Source organism: Cydia splendana, chromosome 19 (assembly GCF_910591565.1).
Source record: "Cydia splendana chromosome 19, ilCydSple1.2, whole genome shotgun sequence".
NCBI classification, from domain to species: Eukaryota; Metazoa; Arthropoda; class Insecta; order Lepidoptera; family Tortricidae; genus Cydia; species Cydia splendana.
The window spans coordinates 7,701,138-7,721,480 of record NC_085978.1 but is presented as its reverse complement, the minus strand read 5'-3'; the positions used below and the strand labels follow the sequence as shown (position 1 = coordinate 7,721,480).

Below are 20,343 nucleotides of genomic sequence, written 5' to 3'. Positions count from 1 at the left end.
CTACTATTCTCGGTAGGTCATTGATATATATATAATAAGTAACAAAGGGCCGAGTACCTACCCTTGTGGTACTCCATACTTAATAATACGGCTCTCCGAAAGGAATACAGTCTCTCCTAGTTATTTCTACATATTGATTTCTATTGGTCAAATAAGATTGTAACAATTGAAGAATATTGCCTCTTATTCCATAGTTATGTAGTTTTCTCAGAAGGAGGCTATGGTCGACAAAGTCAAAGGCCTGGGTCATGTCCATGAAAATACTACAGACTGGTGCTCTTTTGTCCATGTTTTCTGTTACAATGTTGAGTAGGTTGAATATTGCCATAGTAGTGGACCTGTCTTTACGAAATCCCTGTTGTTGTTCAGTGAATGCCAACAGAGACGAAGCAATAAGTTAAAGTGAGATGCAGATATCTACAGTGTCATACGACTTATACGAGCTGCGTCCCTGTCGTCAGTTACTGAATTAAGCACGTGAAACTCTTAGCCTTTCGTATGTCTAAGCACTGATCAGTGCGCATGAATTTAAATTCTTTGTTTAATACAATAGGTTTAAATTCATTCGCACTGATCAGTGCTTAGACATACGAAGGTCAATGTCTAAACAGCTGGTCCTTAGACCTTAGACTAATTAACTCATAGACTCGGCTCGCAAAACATCATGACATGATGTGGAGAGTACATACACTACGGTGACGTTAAAATTTAACGAGGCAAAAATTCACCTTCGAATTTCTATATATAAACCAATTTTTCTGCACTTTGTTTGCCGATATCATAATGGTCCGTCGTGATTCATTAGCGTCATCATCATCTCCTTAATGAGGTCAATTTAACGTTTTTAATTTATTTACACACTAACCTAATTTTGTACTGAAATGACGTTACCTGTTTTCATCATGGCATGTGCCTTTGTATCTAATAGGAGTAATAGGGAAGAAGTTGCATTAAAATAAGTTTTTGGCAAAAATTTAGTTTTTAGTACAAGGTTTTATCGCTGACTGTACTTTTCTTTCCACATGCAACTAATATATCGTCGAGACAATTCTGACAACCCCAAACACAATTCGTTTGCGTTGTTTTATCACAGAGTTCCCATGGCCACCTCATGTCTCCTTCATCAGATCAGTTTCATGAAATCATAATATTGCATTGTCATCCGATTTATATAATTATGTATGCCATGGTATAATAATATACTCCGCCTGGTACTCCATTCCGAGATTCGCGTATGACCTAACTGACACGCGCCTACGTCATCATGCTGTTTACAGGTTCTCAAACTTTGAAATGTGGGAGAATTTTAACCAACGGTGAAAATTATTTTAACGGCATTAATTTTAAGTTATTCATGTAGAAACATAGTAAAATAAAACAAATCTAATGTACTTATTAAATTAAACTTTATTTATCTATACAAGACAAACGTTTGAAAAACTAATTCATAGTTACACATTAATTACCAAGCTTACGACGTGAAAAGTTTGGAAAACACTGCGACTGCTGACACTGAGCGAGAAGGAAATAACAATTAACACGCGTTCGACAAGGATGACGGTCAGGGCATGAAGTTATCTAGATCCGAATTGTCAAATGTGCACAGCGCTATCCTGTGTTGCCAGTAGTATAAACAGAATTACCCGAAAGTCTGAAATTTCTTTCGTGAATCGGAAGATATTGCTAACGAGTAATTAAAAATGACGTGTTATTGTAAAATTTAAGCTAAAATACATATAAATGAAAATTATAAAATTATAAAGAAATATTTTAACTTATTAACCATAGGTATAATGTACCCATGTAACATGTTATGTTGAAATAAAGTGGCAATGTTATTGTGACGTAGGCCCGTGTCGCTCTGGGAATGGAAGACCATGTTTTATTAGACCATGATGTATGCAAAATTTTAGCTCAATCGGGAAGTGGGTCAAATTTAGTTCTGTTTAAAAACATTCGTAATTTAGTTATTTACAACTTTATTCATACAATTTACACTTTATAATTTCAAATTTAGTTCTGTTTAAAAATCATTGTCGTTATTTACAAACTTTATTCATACAAATTCCACGTTAAGATTTGATTTTGTCGTTCAGTGCTTGAAAATGGTCGACGATAGGCTTAAACAGTTCCTTCGTCAGAAAGATAGGGTGTGTCGGGGTCACTATAGGCTTAGCTCTCCACTGGTTCTGTTCCCAGTTCTTCTTGATGAAGGCAGCCCCTCGTTCGGCCACCATCATGATGGCTCCTTGTGGGTTGCCGGTCACTTGGGTTGGCATCACGGACGCGTCTATCACTCGTAGACCTGAGTAAGATTCATTAGTTGTTAGTATACGGCCGAATTTTATGTTAATTACAGGAGTTGAGGCGAAGGGAAATACTGTTAGAGTTAGATCAACTTGCAGACCAGACTGCAATGCAAGTGTTATTTAGACTGACGTAGAAATAACACTTGCACAGTCTGGGCTATCAAAATAGCTGCCAACTTAGCTTGGTCTAACTCTAATTGATAATCCGTACCTAAAGGTTGTCATTGTTGCTCGATAACGCTTTGCGAATGGATATGAAATAGTCTAGGTTAATCTGGCATTGAACCAAAAATCACAAATCTCAAACTGACACTGTCTAATTGGGTGTAACTTTTATTTGATAAAAGTATAAATCTGTTCTGCCTGAAAATATATGTTAGATACCTAATCCAATTTTAATGGTATACCTGTAACTCGTTTGACTCTGAGCTGCGTGTCGACCACGGTGCCAATGGCCGCCGTACCCATCTGGTGGTTCTGCGGGTCGGTGTGCACCCGCGCCATGCATTCCACCCACTTGGCCGACCACGTCTTTGAGGTACACTTGGAGGTATAGCGGCTGTCTAGCTCTACGCCGAACTTGTCTCTGAGGACCTGTGGAAGATGGACACTTACAAATATACCTCCGGAGACATGTGTAAGTTCTAAGTGCTAATTATTAGAAATAGAAAGGTATATTTTACTTACAATTGAATTGAAATTAGAAAATAAAATGCACGTCTGACAGTATAGCCGATTTATTACCAGCTTTTAGCAACGGAGTTCACAGGATTCCTACTCAGTTCTCAGGATAACGAGCTTTCAATCCTTCACATGATGGCTTTCAATGCATGACATTTCTACCGACGATTTTTAGTAGTTACAATCAGAATTTGTCGTTCACAGTCGCTGCATCAGTGTTGCTGCTAAATGATCTGTACCTACAATATTTTCCTCGTGCATGGAAACAGGCCTGTGACCAGCAGTGGAACGTATCTACCTATATCTATCTATATAGACTGATTTCTGAAATAAGTATTAGTACCTACACTGCGTTTTTGTTTAGTTAAAGAAAATTGTTCTTAACCTGCTGACCCGAAGCACCAAATTGACATAACTATACTTACTGTGGTGTTAACAATTCTCTGAAGGTATCTGGCTCCATCCCTGAGCATGACCAAGTCTCTGGGGTCCTCAAAGTAACCGGGGTAGAATAGTGGCGGGTCCAGGGGATCCGAGGAGTTCAGAGTAAGGTGTCCGACGGCGTGGGGCAACAGTAGAGCCGCGTTGGCACTTGAAAAAATAAATTAAACGGTGAAAATATATCTACTTATGAGACATTAAGGTTAATAAATCCACGTAGTTGACTTACGAGATGTTGCGTCCTTGCGGAGAGTCCGGTATGGGTTCATTAATGACTCCATTTATGGACTTATCTGCGTAGAACCCGTTGAAGAAGAACTGCAAGTCTGGCTGCTTGCGGCTGCGGTCTGCCAGCGAGGAGTACGCCAGCCCCGTCAACTGGACAATGCAATACAAGTGTCAAATAGGTAGGTAAAGTCAGCCAATTTGTACCTCATCACAGGGAGTGAGGGATCTCATCATATTGACACTGTGGCAAAGTACAAAGTGGCCAAGAATTCATTGTTTGAGTAAGTATCCCAAGGTAGGTAACCTAGTAGATAACTTTGGCCCCCTGCTGTTGCCAACATTATTAGGCTAAATTACAGATCAGCAAAGTTGCAGAAAGTTTAAAAAAAGTGGAAACTTTCGTTTTGGGAACGGAAATTTCGATATCACACAAAATTGTGAGATGTTTCCGAAATTAATGTGGAAATTTCGCAATATTGGAAACTTTCCAACGTCACATCATTAGGTAGGTAAGGGAAATATTTACCTTTTTTGTTTTTTTTTGACGCAGGGGAAATGCATTTGCGCATCTCACCCCCGGCTGGGGAGGCCCATTGGGGGGTGGTATGCGGGACTCGCTCCTCCCGTAACTCGCTGTGCTATTCAGAGGGAGGGGAGGAGATTACTCACTAAAACCCCTCCTGCGTCACCCTCTATGCCGTTAGGGGAGTATCATGGGATCGCTTGCGGCAATTTATCCGCACGCCAAATATGTAGGTACCTGTGTAATCCCAGTGCCCGTCATCGGCCCCCTCAACTCCAGCAGATACTGGTTCAACGCGCTCCAATCCAGGACCCTCGTGTTGTTCAGCTTCGTGAACGTGAAGTACAGCGTCAAGCCGTAGTGGTTCCTCAGGTTCTTGCCCGCGGGCAGGTCGGCTATTACTGGGATGTTGAACTTTTCCAACGTTTTGCGGGGACCGATGCCGGAATGGAGCAGGATGTGAGGAGAGTTTAGGGCGCCTGCGCTGAGGATGATCTGAAATATACGAAAGAGATCTTATAGTATTTTATATAGCTTAATGAATGGAAAAGGGCTTCCGCTAGCTGGCGGGGTAGTGCGGAGCGGGCGCACGCACGCGGGTGCCATGTAGGTAAAAGCCGTCGCATGCGTCTGCGCCAGCGATGAACATAACTATAGACCGACCGCTTATATCCCGAAAAATATAGACCGCGGTCGGTCTATATTTTTCGTTGACGTGCTCCGTGAAACCGCGCCAGCTAGCGGACGCCCTAAAAGCGAATAGTTGATGGCACTTTCGACTAAGGTAGGTACTTGCGCCTAAGAGAGAGGAAATTCAAAAGTTACCTATAGGTAGGTATCTCATAATCGTTTCGGCTGTTTTATGCCTGGCCTTACTGGCCTAATGAACTTGAAACAATGGGAAATCAACATCATTCATCTAGGTCTAGGCTAATTTAAAGGTAGGTAACAGAAAATAAACAAATAGTAGTTGTTTGTATGTTGTAGTCTTTAGAGGTATGATAAGCTGTAGGTTATCCAAAATTTTCCTAACATTGATACAATCTAAGCTAGCTGCTGCATTATTTGATTATTGATAAGATTCTTTACTCGTGTCAACGAAAGATCATCAGATGAGGTACGCAGGAATTTATTATTGTTTAACACGAAGGTAAGATTAATTACAGATAAAGAGCGCAATGTATATTTATTCGTAATCATATAAATTCTCTTTTTTATGTGGCAGATGCTAAAATGATAGTTCTATTGCCTACTCGGCGGTCAATGGAGCACCGTAACCATTTTTCATAGCGCTGACTAGACGCCGACGCTCAAAAGACGCTAGATGTGGGGTGGCCCTCACACATCTACATAATATAATCAATGATTCTTCGACCACAGTATGATTTAAAAATTCAGAGATATACACAACACAGATTCTGTTCGTTTTCATATCAGTAGGTAGCTCGTTAGCCCTCAACTAGCACCCTGATCGAAACTGAGCTAACTCTAACCTTTGGAAATAATTAATGACTGGTTACCTCTTTCTTCGCCCGCACGATGCGTATCGCGCCGTCCTTGTCTACATATTCCACGCCGGTAGCTTGCTTGCCGTCGAACAGCACTCTAGTGACCCTGACATTCAGCTTCACGCTAAGGTTCGGACGTTGGGCGTGAGGTTTTAAGTAAGCGCGTGCCGGGGTCACTCTCTGCCCGTTCCTGAGTAAAGCATAAATAAGGTTTTTGGTAAAATTTTCATTTTTGATAGGTAGTTACTCCTACTTCTTCTTCCTGTCCTTATCCCACGTTATATGTGGGGTCAGCACAACACGTTTTTCTCTTCCATTCTCCTCTATCTTTCGTCACCTCAGCCCTCACTCCTACGCGTATACATTATGCATATGCACTAACTACATTGTCAAGCGTTTTTATAAGTACGCCATATACTTCAGTTATCACATTTGCGGCTACAATATTTCGAACTATGAACTAATGACCATTGCACATCACTGCTTGTCGTACTTAATGGGTGGCTACGTAACTAATATCTAGAGTCCGTCTAACATCTAACTATGCCCCTCCTTTGAAGTGAAAAAGCCAGGAGCCAGTATGGAGGCAATTCCACACTGTCACTGCCAATTTCGTGAAGAGTTAGCATGGTGGTCTGACTGTATGGCTTACTCATTAAAGGTCTGTGCCACGGTGAATCCTTCCGGAGTGTTGGGGTCGTTCATGTCGGCGATGACCGGCAGGCCTGCCTCGCTGATGGCCGACAGCAGCTCGTATGTGAACGGGGGCTGGTATCTGAACTGCAAACATTTCCATATGATTACGATTAAAAGTAGTTTTTTTTTCTATTTATGTCACGATGTCCAATTGTTTACGTCGAAATAAAATTGAATCTCATTTATGTCATGAAGTTTCACTAAATTATATGTAGAGATTATATTAAGGACATCTCTTCGAGTAAAGGCCTCCTCCATATTATTCCATACGTCATTTAGTTAGCTTTGGTCATCCAGTTTTACCAGTTACTTTCAAAGATGGACTATAGCTCGCCTTATTTAATGAGAAAGTGCTAAGATTAATAGGAAGAACACAACAGATCTTTATCCGAGTGGTATTCCTCGCTCACTAGTGAGCCGACCTGCTTGTTGTCCTCATTCATGTCGAAGTATGGCAGGTTTTCTTCCCAGGACCAGCCCGTGGCGCCCGCCGTCACCCAGTCGTCGTAGTCCTAAGCTTAGTTCTTTTATTTCACTTTACCACAACAGATTTTAAGACCCTTACCTGCTGAACGGGCATCGGCCCTTTGTTCGAGTGGTATTCCCCGCTCACTAGTGAGCCGACCTGCTTGTTGCCCTCAGTCATGTCGAAGTATGGCAGGTTCTCTTCCCAGGACCAGCCCGTGGCGCCCGCCGCCACCCAGTCGTCGTAGTCCGCCGCGTGGCCGCGGTGGTACATCATGCCGTTTAGCACACTAGAGCCACCTGTCAACCGAATATAGTTAAAAATAGCGTGCGAGCGAAGTTTCGGTTTCTATAGGTTTCGGCATAAAATCAGAGGGCCTACCGCGAACTACGTCTGACCACCTGCAATTTTATTATACTGCATTATGAAGCGCGCAAAAATATCTATTATGTTAGATATTTTTGCGTGCTTCATAATGCAGTATTACTCGTATTTTGCATTCGCGATTCATTTTGCAAGTTATAGTTGTAGAAAAGCGCCACTATAGGGATGATGACACATGTTGAATTTTATAACAAAATCTAGTAAATGAGGAATTTATCATAATATTGTAGATATTAAAAAAATATATGGAAATAATACAAAAATACAGCACCTGAAAGTTTCAAAATTTAAGTTATTTTTAACTTCCGTAAGGATACCATTCGAAACCTCACATTTTATCCAGAAAAAGATTGTATGGCAACTATATACATACTCGTAAACGCAATATTTCACCGACAAAAACACAATTTTCTTGTTTTGTTCATACTTCAAGATGGACTCTCAATGACCTTGACGTCACGTTCACTTATCGTTGTGTTAGAGGCGTTTCGCGAGTGAAGTACGACTGCCGGACTTTGACTATCATTTCTGACTTTTGTATTGCTTTAATTAATGCAATGGATCCCATTTAGACATTTGATCCTGCTTGATTGATACCATAAATGAAAATTTGTCATCTAGCCTATTGTAGTAAAATAACTCACCAAGCACCTTGCCCCTAGGCCAAGTGCAGCCTTTGCCGTCTTGGTCGAGACAGTAGCCCTCAGGAACGGTGCGGTACTTCCAGTCATAGCGAGCGTCGCCCCAGAATGTGGTGTAGAAAGAAGGCACCTGCATGGCAATGGGCGCTTCGTCACCGGCCTCCAGAAGAAGTACCTGAACATTTTAGAAGTAATAACGTTAAATTTTGGGTTTGTAGTTACTAGATGCCTATTTATGCCTTAAAAAAAGTACTGTTATTGTTATAAAACCTACGAATATTTAATAAATACATAAATATTGGTCAAACGGTGGAGTGGGGTGATGGAGTGGTTGGTTGGTTGGTGGTTGATGGTTAGTTGTTGGTTGGTGTTGGTCGTTGGGTATGGGCAGAACCTGTCACAAAAACTTGGTCACGAGGTAGGCATTAAGTACCGAATGTCGAATAATAAAAATCTGGTGCTAAAAATATTTTAACCAATTTCAGACGAGGTCACCTAGTTCGTTAAAATTTGTTTAGTTATACTTATTTGTACTAAAACCCATAAACCGGCCAAGTGCGTGTCGGGCCACGAATAATGCCCCCTACGTCATTTTAATAAAAAGGTGAGTTTATTTCGAATAAGTAACTCATGAATAGCTCAACAGATCATGTTAAAAACAACTTTCGTGGAAAGTAAATAGGTATATTTTCTTTTTTTTTCAAGTATATTGTACACGCATTTAAAACTTTTTAGAAACCCGAACGTTGTTTTAAAGACCTATCGAATCGTTGATTTAAAAAAAAAGATACTTTAGTTAAGCCCCCTCCTCACTCGTGCGCGAATCGCGGCGCGAAGCCGCGAACGCGAGTGTGGCGTCGATTTTCGCAGACAGCGAATTCGACTCCACACTCGCGTTCGCGGCTTCGCCCGCGATTCACGCGCATAGTCTGGAGGGGGCTTTAGGTATTTACCTAGATTAATGCAGTGACACCACACTGTTACCAAAATAAGTGCTCTATGAATAATTAAAACTATGTACTTACATAATCGACATAACTTTAAGTATAAATATTGAATATTTTTAATGTCAAGTATCGTAAATGATATATTATCCTGATATTTCGTGACACGAAAATCACAGCAATCCATCCTTTCGTTAGGTGCTTTACCGGCTTTCCATCAAAAGTTTATTGAAAGAGGATTGATCTAATAACCCCATAAGTTGTGTCGAGCTGAAATTTAAATTTATTGACGCAGTGAACTATTTCGAGCAATGACCTCATTAATAATGCCCTTTATAAAATATAATAAGGTGTCTTATCATTATCACTATCAATGCAATATCACTATTATCGGCTGCATTATCTAAAATACATTAATATCACTTATCATATTTTCAGTCTGCATCTGATAATATTTCCGTAGTCCGTATGCAATTATGAAAATATGTATTAAAAAAAACTAATTAATCAATACCTAACCTCAAAATGCCTCATATTTATGTAAGTATTAGATATACACACTTAAATAGCTACAGTGAATCCATGAAATACGATGAATAATGAGGGCCACCCCACTAGCGTCTTTTGAGCGTCGGCGTCTTGTCAGCGCAATGGAAAATAGCGTCCTGAGTAGTTGCGCCAACGTTGCGTGAAGCAGCAGCCATAGAGTTGACTAGACGCCGACGCTTGGAAGACGCTAGTGTGTGGTGGCCTTAACAGTAATTTAGTAAGAGCCTTTATAATAAACTGCTAATTGTCTGCAACCCGGCGGAAGTAAAATTCAATGGACACTTCTTTATAGGTTGCCAGCGCCGGTATTGGGCCAAAATGTAGAGAAGGATCTATAGGTTATTTTGCCCTAAAACGTTATATCATGAGAATTAAGTAAAATGAAAACGCTTTCGTACAATAATTGAACTATTTGATTTACTTTACGCTCCATTATTTTCTATCTATATATATCTCGCAGACACACATACCGGCGTCTTAACGATGCGGAACAAAACCTCTTCATTTTATATTTTTATTCACCTTGTAGATATGTAATCTTATGTTACCAAGTGGGGCATTTTTATGTTTCGTTATGCCTTGGCCACAAAAATATGCGCGCCTGTGAAGATATATGTATAACGGGCGACGGTTCCAGCGTTCATGAAGGCTAGGAAAAACGCGCTGAGCGATATCGTTACAAGCGTGCGTGACGCTGGCGGTGTGGCCGTAAAAATTCATGTATGATGGCGGTTAGCGCGGCAAGGGGGTCAACGTAGGCGTTATATTATTGCTCGGACGCAGACGCATTTTATTTCCTGTGTTGCGACTTTTTATCGGCATTTAAAGAAGGCGATTATTTTACTATGTATATTTTTGACCATTTGTCATAGAAAAGGAAACTATTATATATATTTACGTATGAAACGCGAATTTTCTGAAGTTACGCAGGAACTTCAGAAAATTCGCGTTGTACGGGACAATAGTAGACAATTTCATGGAATGCTCCAAATGCGCTCGAAGCGTATTTTTCGTGGCCTGACCGAGTCAAGGTGTGACGCCCCTTATACACGGAATGGCGGAATAAGTTCCGCGGAGCGCATATCCGTCGACCTTACATTAAGTTATTATTTGTTAGTTATGTAGATAAATGAGTAAAAATTAAATCTATGATGAATCTCTAGGAAACATTAGACGAACATTAGAAAATTAGACGTATTGCTTAGGTGGGTGTTGACTCGTGCCAAAATTATGCAAATAAACTTTATAAGTTTGCATATATAATCTAAATTAAATATAAGTAGTAGTTAATATTTTAATCTAGCTATTTGCTCTAATCTCGCGCCCATGATTTTGGTGGAGCATGAGACCTACGCTTTTATCTATGGTGTTTAGGGGAATGGACTCAAAACAATATAAGGAATAGAAAAGTAGCCACTAATCGATATTTTAGTAGAACTGTCTGAATCAGCTCACACTTGACCAATTGTTGTCTTGTAAAATTGTATGAAGCTTTGTAAAACGTTGGTAAGGACTCACATTGAACGTGGTATTTTCTGTAAGACGCCCCGCGACTATAGCGCCGGCCGAGCCGCCCCCGACGACTATAAAGTCATAGTCGGCAGCTACCGTGTCGACGGAGTGTACTCTTCGGCACGGATCGTTGATGGCGCAGCGCCCTTTGATGTACTTCTCAAGGAGGACCATGAACAGTATGGCGCCCCCGTAGAGCGGAGCGTCAGCTAGGGCTGAAGGGGATTCTTCCAGGGGACATTGGCAGATCTGTGGGTTTAGAATAAAGAATAATAATAACATTTATCCTTGACATATAAAGGCAAAAACTAAATGTACAGTCAGCTGCGAAATTGCATGGAGAGTTTATGAATGAATTCATTGATAAAGTCGCCATGTACACGGCTGATGGTACATCACAACATGGACCCAACTCAGCATAATGCCATGCCATAATTTTCCGTAGAGCCCATTCGGTAGTTTCGATTGCACCTCAAATTAGCCTTGTAGCAGTAATGCCAATATCCTTAGGAAAATTAAGCCTGAAGTCATGGAAACCTTAGTGAAAATGGATGTTAAGACAGACGTATTTTGTTTTGCCTCCACTTTTACCAGATCGGCTTTATGGAACACGGTTTCTAGGCTTTTATATTGTTAGGCAATATTGCTTAAAAATACTTTCAAAAAGATTTTCAAGCAAACGCATGTTTTCACTTACCTCGGGTGACAAGAACGACATGTTGACTACAGCGTATACGCCAACCGCGCCAACTAATAGTGAAAAAAAAACCTTATAAGTAGTATAATTACAACGATGAATAACTAAAATGATAGGACATACTTTTAGGTAGATGAGTCTTTCTTTATTGGAGACGCATGACAAGGAGTAGGTATTTAAGAGCCCATCAACGTGCACACTAGCGCCACTGCTAAATAATCGTAATTATTTAACAAAATATATTTCAAAAAGAGGGCCGCTACGTACTGTATTTTGTATTTAAATACCCTTTGAATACATCAAACTAGTTTTTATGTTGCTGGATTCGTCAATCTATGCGTCTAAAGTTAAAACGGCCGTTTTTGTTTTGAGTTCATAGATCGACGAATTCAGCAACATAAAAACTAGTTTGATGTATTCAAATGGTACTTAAATAAGTACACAATACAGTATGTAGCGGCCCTCTTTTTTTAAATATCTTTATGTGGCGCTAGTGTGCACGTTGATGGGCTCTTTAATGAAAATACCTATGGATGGACAAACTAAAGATTCCACATAAATTTAATTATCAAAAAAATTGACTTGTGGCTTAAGCACTCCTATTTATAAATATGTATGCTAATGTATGGGTGCTAAGCTAATAGCTTTGCTGACCATACACAATGTTTGGCGCGTCTTATGAAAGATTTAATTTAAACCTAATGAACTGGTAATACCGCCTAAGAACCCTTACTCGATTACGATTTATGTAACATAGACGTTAACGGCGATATGATAAGGTCCAAAATACAATGTATTTATAAATACCATCCGTCAAACACAAATTAAAGGTAACAGGTGTACAGTCGCCATCAGATATATCGGAGCGGCCAAGGTGCTCACAGATATCTGAACACGCCTCTATTGTCAAGGCACTGGAGTGCGTGTTCAGATATATTTGAACACATCGGCCGCTCCGATATATCTGATGGTAACTGTACACGTAATGTTTATTTTCGTCCTGTTACTGCAGTTTGACGTAGTATCTTATATCTTACCCAAAACAGTTTAATTATCATAAACTAATTGAAATGCAAGAACAGAATTTACTTACAATTATTTTGGCGCCACGTTAGCCTGATAACGAGTTAGTTTGAGTAAGTCACATTCAGGTTTTTAAGGATATCGACCTCAGGTCATTCCTCCAACTGACTTTTGTTGTGTTGCACCAGAAAACGCACGTAACTTAGAACTCCATATTAATATGATTTACAGTTGATCTGCATAATATGTTTGTATGGATATACATACCTTTATACTGTGGCTAACAGGAGCGAATAATTAAAATGATGATACATAGAATATTCTCATCTTCCTGTTCTAATAATCCTAATGCTTCAGGAGTCGGTAAAATCCATAAACGGACATGTAATCTTTACAATTTTCACATCCCGATATTCATTGTTCATCACTCCTTGAATATTTCATGAGACACCATATCCAAGTTTATTTGCATTTAAAATTTAAAACGTGTTAACGATTAATTAGATTAATACTTCTTTTTTAATATTATACACAGATTTTGACAAGCACTTCACTTGTAAAAAATATACAGAAGTATTTTTTACTGGAACCTTTTATTTTGTAAATTAATTGAACCACTTAAATGTTTGATTTGATTAGTTTAATTGTTTGCGCGTATCTCAGGCGACACGCTGTGTAGGCACATGTCTAAATTTTTTATTATTAGTTTTTGCGTAAGTTATTTTTTTTACAAAACAGTGTTGCTCTAATTGTTTTAGTTAGAAATTACTTAATTAATGTGTAATTTAACGCGTGCAAGACGTTTAGAGCGGACGGAAGGCTTAAGTAAATTAAGTATTATCAACATACAGTCTAATGAATAGATTACCCCTGAATACCCGGTAAATGTGCACGCGTTTTTTATGTTAAATAAAAGGAACCTATGTATAACACGTACAGTCACCTGCAATAATATGTTACTCTTCGAAGGCCGCAAAAATATGTGACACGCTCTTGTGGCTCTACAAAGAAGATCGTGTCAGATATTTTTGCGGCCTTCGAAGAGTAACATATTATTGCAGGTGACTGTACATATAAATATAAACATTCGTGAGATAGGGGTTTTGATACTATTAAATGCGGGAATGTGTCATTTTTATTTCTTTGGGACGTCTGGGCTGGGTGCGTCCCAGAAAAGGATTTTGATTTGTTTTGCTATATTTTTGGACATTTGGAAACAATGATTATTGCAATAGTTATGAGAAATTCGAAAATATTAGACTACTGGCTCTGAGCGGGTGAATATGTTTCTTAGAATCTCATACACTATCTTTTCGACACCGACGGACGGTGAGCGTAAAGGGGCCCACAGGTTACCAGTTCGCCGGTCGATGTCAGTTGTTCGGAGCTGTCAAATTTTGCGTTAATGACAGGCCGATATCGTCCGGTGGACTGGTAATCAGTGGGCCCCTTAAAATTTTTGGACGAGTGAGCTATTGGCCAGTGTTTTCCAGACATCGATTGGTTCTCTCACGAGTCTCACGTCATGAATAAACCAAACTAGACCCGTTATTGACATTAATTAGGTATGTGTTAAACCAAACTAGACGCCAGGGGATTCCTGATCTTGAGACTCGTGTAGAAATATTTTGACTAGGCTTATGTACAAAAACTAGTAAGTGCCCGAAAATATTAATCTATGCCACGCATAGTGATATTAAAAATATTTCAAGATCACGCGCGGCCCGTAATTCAATTAATTAAATTGATTTGTAACTTATACAACACGCGATTAATTATTGTTTCAACTAAACAAAAGGTTTATTGTTTATTATATCAATATCAATTACTTAATTCGAATAACCTTTATTTTAACAGCTAATCACGATGCTAATGTTGTTACGTTACGTGTTTTTGTCTGAAGACTCCGCGCAAATTTAACTCCTGCCTAGGGTTGCCATTATGAAAAAATGGAATATCATGACAAAAGTTTGGATTTTATGATGATAAAAATCCTGACATTTCCTGGACGATCATTTCTAAAAATCCTCAAAATCGGATGTAGCCATGGCTAACAAGCCATCATATGGTGGTGGTTAGTGGTTAGTTGAGGTTTCTAAAAACTCTGACACTCGCGAAGTCCCCCTGAAACCCTGACAAGGAATAGGGTTGCCATACGTCAGGGGAATATCAAATGTTAGCAACCCTCAAACATATTTCGTTTTTCACTAGAGTCTGTTCTGTAAGAGACTCCACGACTCTTTTCTTTCCGCACAAACTCTATAAATAAAATTACGTGTGTATTGAATAAAAATAGAGGGTAACATATGTAATATCTTATCGTCTCTCTTGTGTCGCTGGTTTTATCTCTAAATAGCGATCTCTTTGAGACAACCTTTACACATTTACAGACACATTAGTGACACATTGGAGACATTAGTGACACATTAGAGACATTAGTGAGTATCACTTATACTAAGATGATCATTAACCCTTAAATGCATAGTGTTGCCAAATGTCTACAAACCATTAGACAGCTCACTGTTTTAAAATAAAAGGCTTACGTTCTTGAACGCACCTTTATAGCAAACGTCAAGTAATAAGGTGATGATTTAAGGGTTAAAATTACGCAATATTTTTAATTTATAAAAATTACATTCGTTTTAAGACGAAAAGTCGGCAAACTTGGAAAAATCCACAAGTTGATCATTTTTAGTATGTGATTTTGAACGGTTTTTTCGGGGTTTGTAATTATTTTATATTTAAAAACTTTATCATAGGTATATCACAAATAGTGTACCTTTCTAATGGTAGGTAGTAAAAAAAATCATTTATATATTACTGAAAATTACATATTTATACATAAATATGATTTAGCCAATTCAACTTTAAACACTGATTTCGCACTGAAAATCTAAGTTATATTTTTTTTTACTATTTTTCCTAGAATCGGCAAACAATTATGTGATACATATATAAATTTCGGGCAAAAAGAAAAAATCATGCATTTAAGGGTTAATTATTTTATACTGCCGTTATTTTAGATGAAATTAAGTATTAACACCTTGATTAATTTAATTATAAAATAAATCTTATGATTGATGAAGTAGCTAATTTGAACCTTAAGGTTAGGTTTTAGAATTAATTATAATTACAATTATTAAATTTTGTCGGAATGAATATAACCAGAATGAATTGATCAAAATAAAAAAATATATTAATAATTTATAAAATAATTTCAGCCTGTATATACATCCCACTACTGGGCATAGGCCTCCTTTCATGCGCCAGAGGGCTAGGGCTATAGTCCCCACGCTAGCGATGCAGATTAGGGACTTCACATACACCTTTGAATTTCTACGCAGATGTATGCAGGTTTCCTCACGATGTTTTCCTTCATCGAACAGCTAGTGGTAAATATCAAAATGATATTTCGTACATAAGTTCCGAAGAACTCATTGGCACGAGTCAGGATTTGAACCCGCGACCTCCGGATCGAAAGTCGGACGCCATATCCACTCGGCCACCAGCGGGTAAAAATAAATAATATATTTACACCTACCTTCAGAATATGGAGAGACTCCGTTTGAAGGAGGTCTTGTAAAAGGTGACTAACATTTTCGTAGATTCACTTTCCTTATATATATTTTTTCTCTGATTAAATGAGATCTAGAAGCTTTGATTAGATAGCGCTTTACTAACATGAGGTTATAACATGTTTGAATTAAACTACGGTACCTAATCTGCAATAATCCATACCTAGATACAAGTTAATAATAGAATTAGTTTTGATATTGTTATCAAATTTCTATTAGCAACAAAAAATACACATTTGTTCGGTATTAAAGTTTTTAACTTGACCTTTAAGTACTTATTTTAAGTTGAATCTATGAATGTAGGTACTAAGTTAACAGTATGGGCGACGGTACAAACAAGAACGCTGCAAACAATACACTTCTTTTGGGCAGTCGTGTAAAAAATGCAATTTGCAATAGGGCGATATTTAGCAAGAGTGACTTACGATCATTGCTGTGGCAAAAGATCCAATTGCTGCCTATAAAGACCATGGAACGAAAAGCGTGCGAAGCGAAGCGAAAGACACTTTAAATTCGTACGTAACTGTGCCACTTGCCAGCTGCAGCAGCTGAAACGGGATGAACACTGAAATTTGTGCGTTGGAGAGAGCAGCTGCCTTTGTTCGTACTGGTCTAATGTCTACTGGTCAATATTTCAACTTTGTACTGTGCGTGACATTAATAACAATAGGGTTGTTGACACATGTTGAATTTTATAACTAAATCTTGTTAAATAGAAAATGAGCAATTTATCACAATAACATAAACTTAAAAAATATATGGGAATAATAAAAAAATACAAGACTAAAGTTTTGAAAATTATTATTTTTAAATTTCCAAATCGGAAATAATAATGGATGGGCCATTCGATTCCTTACATTTTATTTAAAAAAATATTGTATAGCAACAATGGAACACTTACGACTTACTTGCAATGCAATGCAATACTTACGCAATATTTTACCGAAAAAAAACGCAATTTCCGCGTTTCGTCTGTAAAGTGCGGGTGCCAGACTTTGACCATCATTTGTGACTTTTGTATTGCTTTAAGTTAAGACAATGGGTCCCATAGGTACAGACATTTGACCCTCAAAACAAACCTGATCGACTGATACCATTCAAAAAATTGTTAAATACCCTATTAACCAATAAATTCTAGGGAGAAAAATGCTGTACATATTCGAAGACAGTAGTTATATTATAGGTAGTAAAGTACTTACCTACACCATCATTTATACTCACAGAAATTATATAAAGGTTGAAAATCGACGCTGGGTTTGGGTACGGTGACCTAAACGCACGCAGGTGCAATTAATGAGCGGAACGAGCAGTGGCGTAGCTAGCATGGGTGGCTCCCGGGGCGGAAATTGTGGGTGTCACCCCAAAATTCAATCAAAAATTTTAAAATATAATTATTTAAAAAAGTAATAGTAATTTATGTTTAATATTCCATAGCTCACAATTTTACTCCATCGGTTTCATTTTAGATTCCATGAACCCTCAATAGTCCACCCCTGGCGGGTGTTGCCTCTGCGCGCGTTCTATGACACGGGCAAGGACAGCATCCGCTCGGTGTAAGTGTAACCCAGGCGGCTTAGCACGGTCGCGTTTTTATCCCTTGTCACCATGCCTGTCACGTTCTAACAAGTATGTAAGTGCGAAAGGGACGCGCATAGTGATAGTCGAAAAAAGGGCGTATCAAAAGGGCATCTACGTGTTGGCCTGGGCTCCGCGCACGCCTCCCAAAGATTCGAGTCATCATTGTCCCGTGAAAGATATACAAATAATTTATGTTAAAAAAAATTAAAAACTTTTTGAAGTGAACACTTCTTTAGCGGCGCTGTGCATTTTTTGTGATGGGGAAAAAATGTTAAACTCGTGACAGGTCACGTGACCGTAAGATTCGTAAGACGGACACGTGACCTGATCGAAAAACTGTTACAATGTCATTGAGTTTTCACTTCTGCCGGCACTCCCGGAATGCAACCCCTTGTTTTTTTGCCTAGTACGAGATTTGGAAGAGATTCTGTAAAATCCCATTTCACAATGAATTTCAAATAGTCCACAGTGGTCCAGAGTCACCCAATTAGGAACAGTGACATAGTTTCTCAATTACAGAAATAATCACATAATTAAAAAAAACCTTTCTGAATAAAAAAAACCTACGAGGCGCCAACATATTATTATTACACCAGGTTTACACCAGGTATTATACCAGGTGCCCACGAGGAATCCGAGAGATTTTAACCACGCATTTCTGAGGCCAAAATAAGGAAAAAATACTTAAAAGAGTTTACGTCAATTTCGCCAAAAAAAATTGTTTTTCGATATTTTGTACGTAAAATGTAAATATGCTATAATTTTTAAAACTGTCACCCAAAAATAATTTTAACTTTTTTTTGTCAATTAGGTACAGAAATAATCACATAATTTAAGAAAAAAACCTTTCTAATGGTCCCGAATTAAAAAAAACCTACGAGGCGCCAACATATTATTGTTACATACCAGGTACCCACGAGGAACCCGAAAGATTTTAACCACGCATTTCCGAGACCAAAAGAAAGAAAAAATACTAAAAAAGTTTACGTCAATTTCGCCAAAAAACATTTCTTTTTTCGATTTTTTGTAGGTATTTGTAGATAAAATATAAATGCTATTTGTAAAACTATCACTCAAAAAGAATTTTTACTTTTTATGTAAAACCTTGTTTTTGCAAAGTGTACTTGTCACGTTTTTACATTCTATCAATATAGTACATTGTAGGAGAGGACGGAAAACCGCTAAAAGATGGACGAGTGAGTTTGAGGGCCGACACGTAGTCCATCTTTAGCGTTTCCGGCCGGGGCATTACATAGTGCTTTTCACGACTACTGCTAGGAAATAAGAAAACATTTGAAATATCTAGCCCGCGATTTCTCTGGTAGCAAATTAATAGCCACTGCCAATGCTGTCTCTTGAATTTCGGTAGGCGTCAATATCATTTCCTTCACTAGAAGAACTCATTTTTATAGTCAGCGTAGCTATACGTGTTTCTTGTATTTTTTAATTTAGTCAAACACAATTTACACTATGCAATTCATAAGTATTTTTCGAACCCGCCTTTTTTACTTTTTTTATCACTTTTAAGAGGCGTTTTTATGTTATTTGCTTCAAACCGACTCTAAACTTAGAAGCGTTTTTGCTAAAAAAAACCACAAACAGCTACAAATGTAAAAAACGCCTTAAGCGTGAACTGAATGGATACTTGTTTTAAAAAAAATGAACTGAATGGTTTTGACATTTCTTTTTTTTAAACAAGAAATTGTTCCTATAAATAACCTAATTTTATTTTTGAAGGAAAAAGTTGCGCCAAAAAAGGTCTTTTATTGATTTTTATGTTTTTAATGATACTCATTGCTGTAGTGCAGCGGTCGGCAACCTTTTAACAGCCAAGGGCCACATAGTAGTTAACGAAGATGACGCGGGCCGCACTTTGGTAATATTTGTGACTTTAGCAGACATTGTCGTTCGTCAGTATTACATACAAAATAGCCAGGGAGGCTCGCAGGCCGCAAGCGAGAGGTTGGCGGGCCGCATGCGGCCCGCGGGCCGCTGGTTGCCGACCGCTGCTGTAGTGAACCATCACCAATGACAGATGATGATAGCAATGAAACATTGTAGTAGTGGTGGTTCAGGTGCTACAGCTATTGCATACTTTTTAGCTTGGTTTTAGACCATCTATTGCCACATTTCCGAACAGTGGCGTGAAAATGATATTTGGACTAGGTCCCATAATAGCAACATCGTCATCAAAAAAACATTTTGCACTAAGTAACAATAAAAAGATTTTTTTTTAGCTGGCTGGTGGTACTGGACTCTGAAACTAGGCGAATTCCAAAACAGTTTAAGGTTCCGTCACACACGTCCGTTTTCCGGGCGGGGCGTGAGCGCGGCGTGAGCGTTTTATATATAAAAGCGGCGCGCCCCGCTCACGCGCCGCCCGCAAAACGCGCCTGTGTGACGGAGCCTTTATACGACATTTTAGTCTTGAAATATGATCAGGAATATACTGTCAAAATCTCTCGGGTTCCTCGTGGGCATGTTGTATATTATTTCCTTAATGGCGGTTGTGCAATCTGCCACAGTTTTGAGAATTTTTATAGATGGCACTACTCTGCCCTGCTAAGCCAAAGAGCGCTATCTCAAAA

At 38.6% G+C, this 20,343-nt stretch overlaps 2 protein-coding genes and 1 long non-coding RNA gene across 4 annotated transcripts in view; 1 reads left to right on the top strand and 2 right to left on the bottom strand.

Annotated features, from left to right (window-relative positions):
* Window positions 1–16,726, bottom strand: part of LOC134800175 (glucose dehydrogenase [FAD, quinone]-like) — an 89,369-nt gene extending 72,643 nt beyond the window's left edge. The window contains exons 1-12 of one of the 2 annotated variants that reach the window (XM_063772659.1): window positions 16,603–16,726; window positions 11,580–11,632; window positions 10,889–11,131; window positions 7,881–8,052; window positions 6,952–7,151; window positions 6,343–6,470; window positions 5,703–5,880; window positions 4,420–4,677; window positions 3,661–3,809; window positions 3,416–3,581; window positions 2,717–2,903; window positions 2,048–2,305 (exon numbers count right to left, since the gene is read on the bottom strand). In XM_063772659.1, coding sequence (XP_063628729.1) covers window positions 2,073–2,305; window positions 2,717–2,903; window positions 3,416–3,581; window positions 3,661–3,809; window positions 4,420–4,677; window positions 5,703–5,880; window positions 6,343–6,470; window positions 6,952–7,151; window positions 7,881–8,052; window positions 10,889–11,131; window positions 11,580–11,632; window positions 16,603–16,648 — 2,013 coding nt within the window. In that variant the 5' untranslated portion in view covers window positions 16,649–16,726 and the 3' untranslated portion in view covers window positions 2,048–2,072. Of the gene's footprint in view, window positions 1–2,039; window positions 2,306–2,716; window positions 2,904–3,415; window positions 3,582–3,660; window positions 3,810–4,419; window positions 4,678–5,702; window positions 5,881–6,342; window positions 6,471–6,951; window positions 7,152–7,880; window positions 8,053–10,888; window positions 11,132–11,579; window positions 11,633–16,602 lie in introns of those variants that run through there. The other variant, XM_063772658.1, reaches the window with a different exon arrangement.
* Window positions 1–20,343, top strand: part of LOC134800287 (uncharacterized) — a 197,310-nt gene that overhangs the window by 67,615 nt on the left and 109,352 nt on the right. The window lies entirely within an intron of this gene.
* Window positions 1–20,343, bottom strand: part of LOC134800242 (uncharacterized) — a 310,488-nt gene that overhangs the window by 199,836 nt on the left and 90,309 nt on the right. The window lies entirely within an intron of this gene.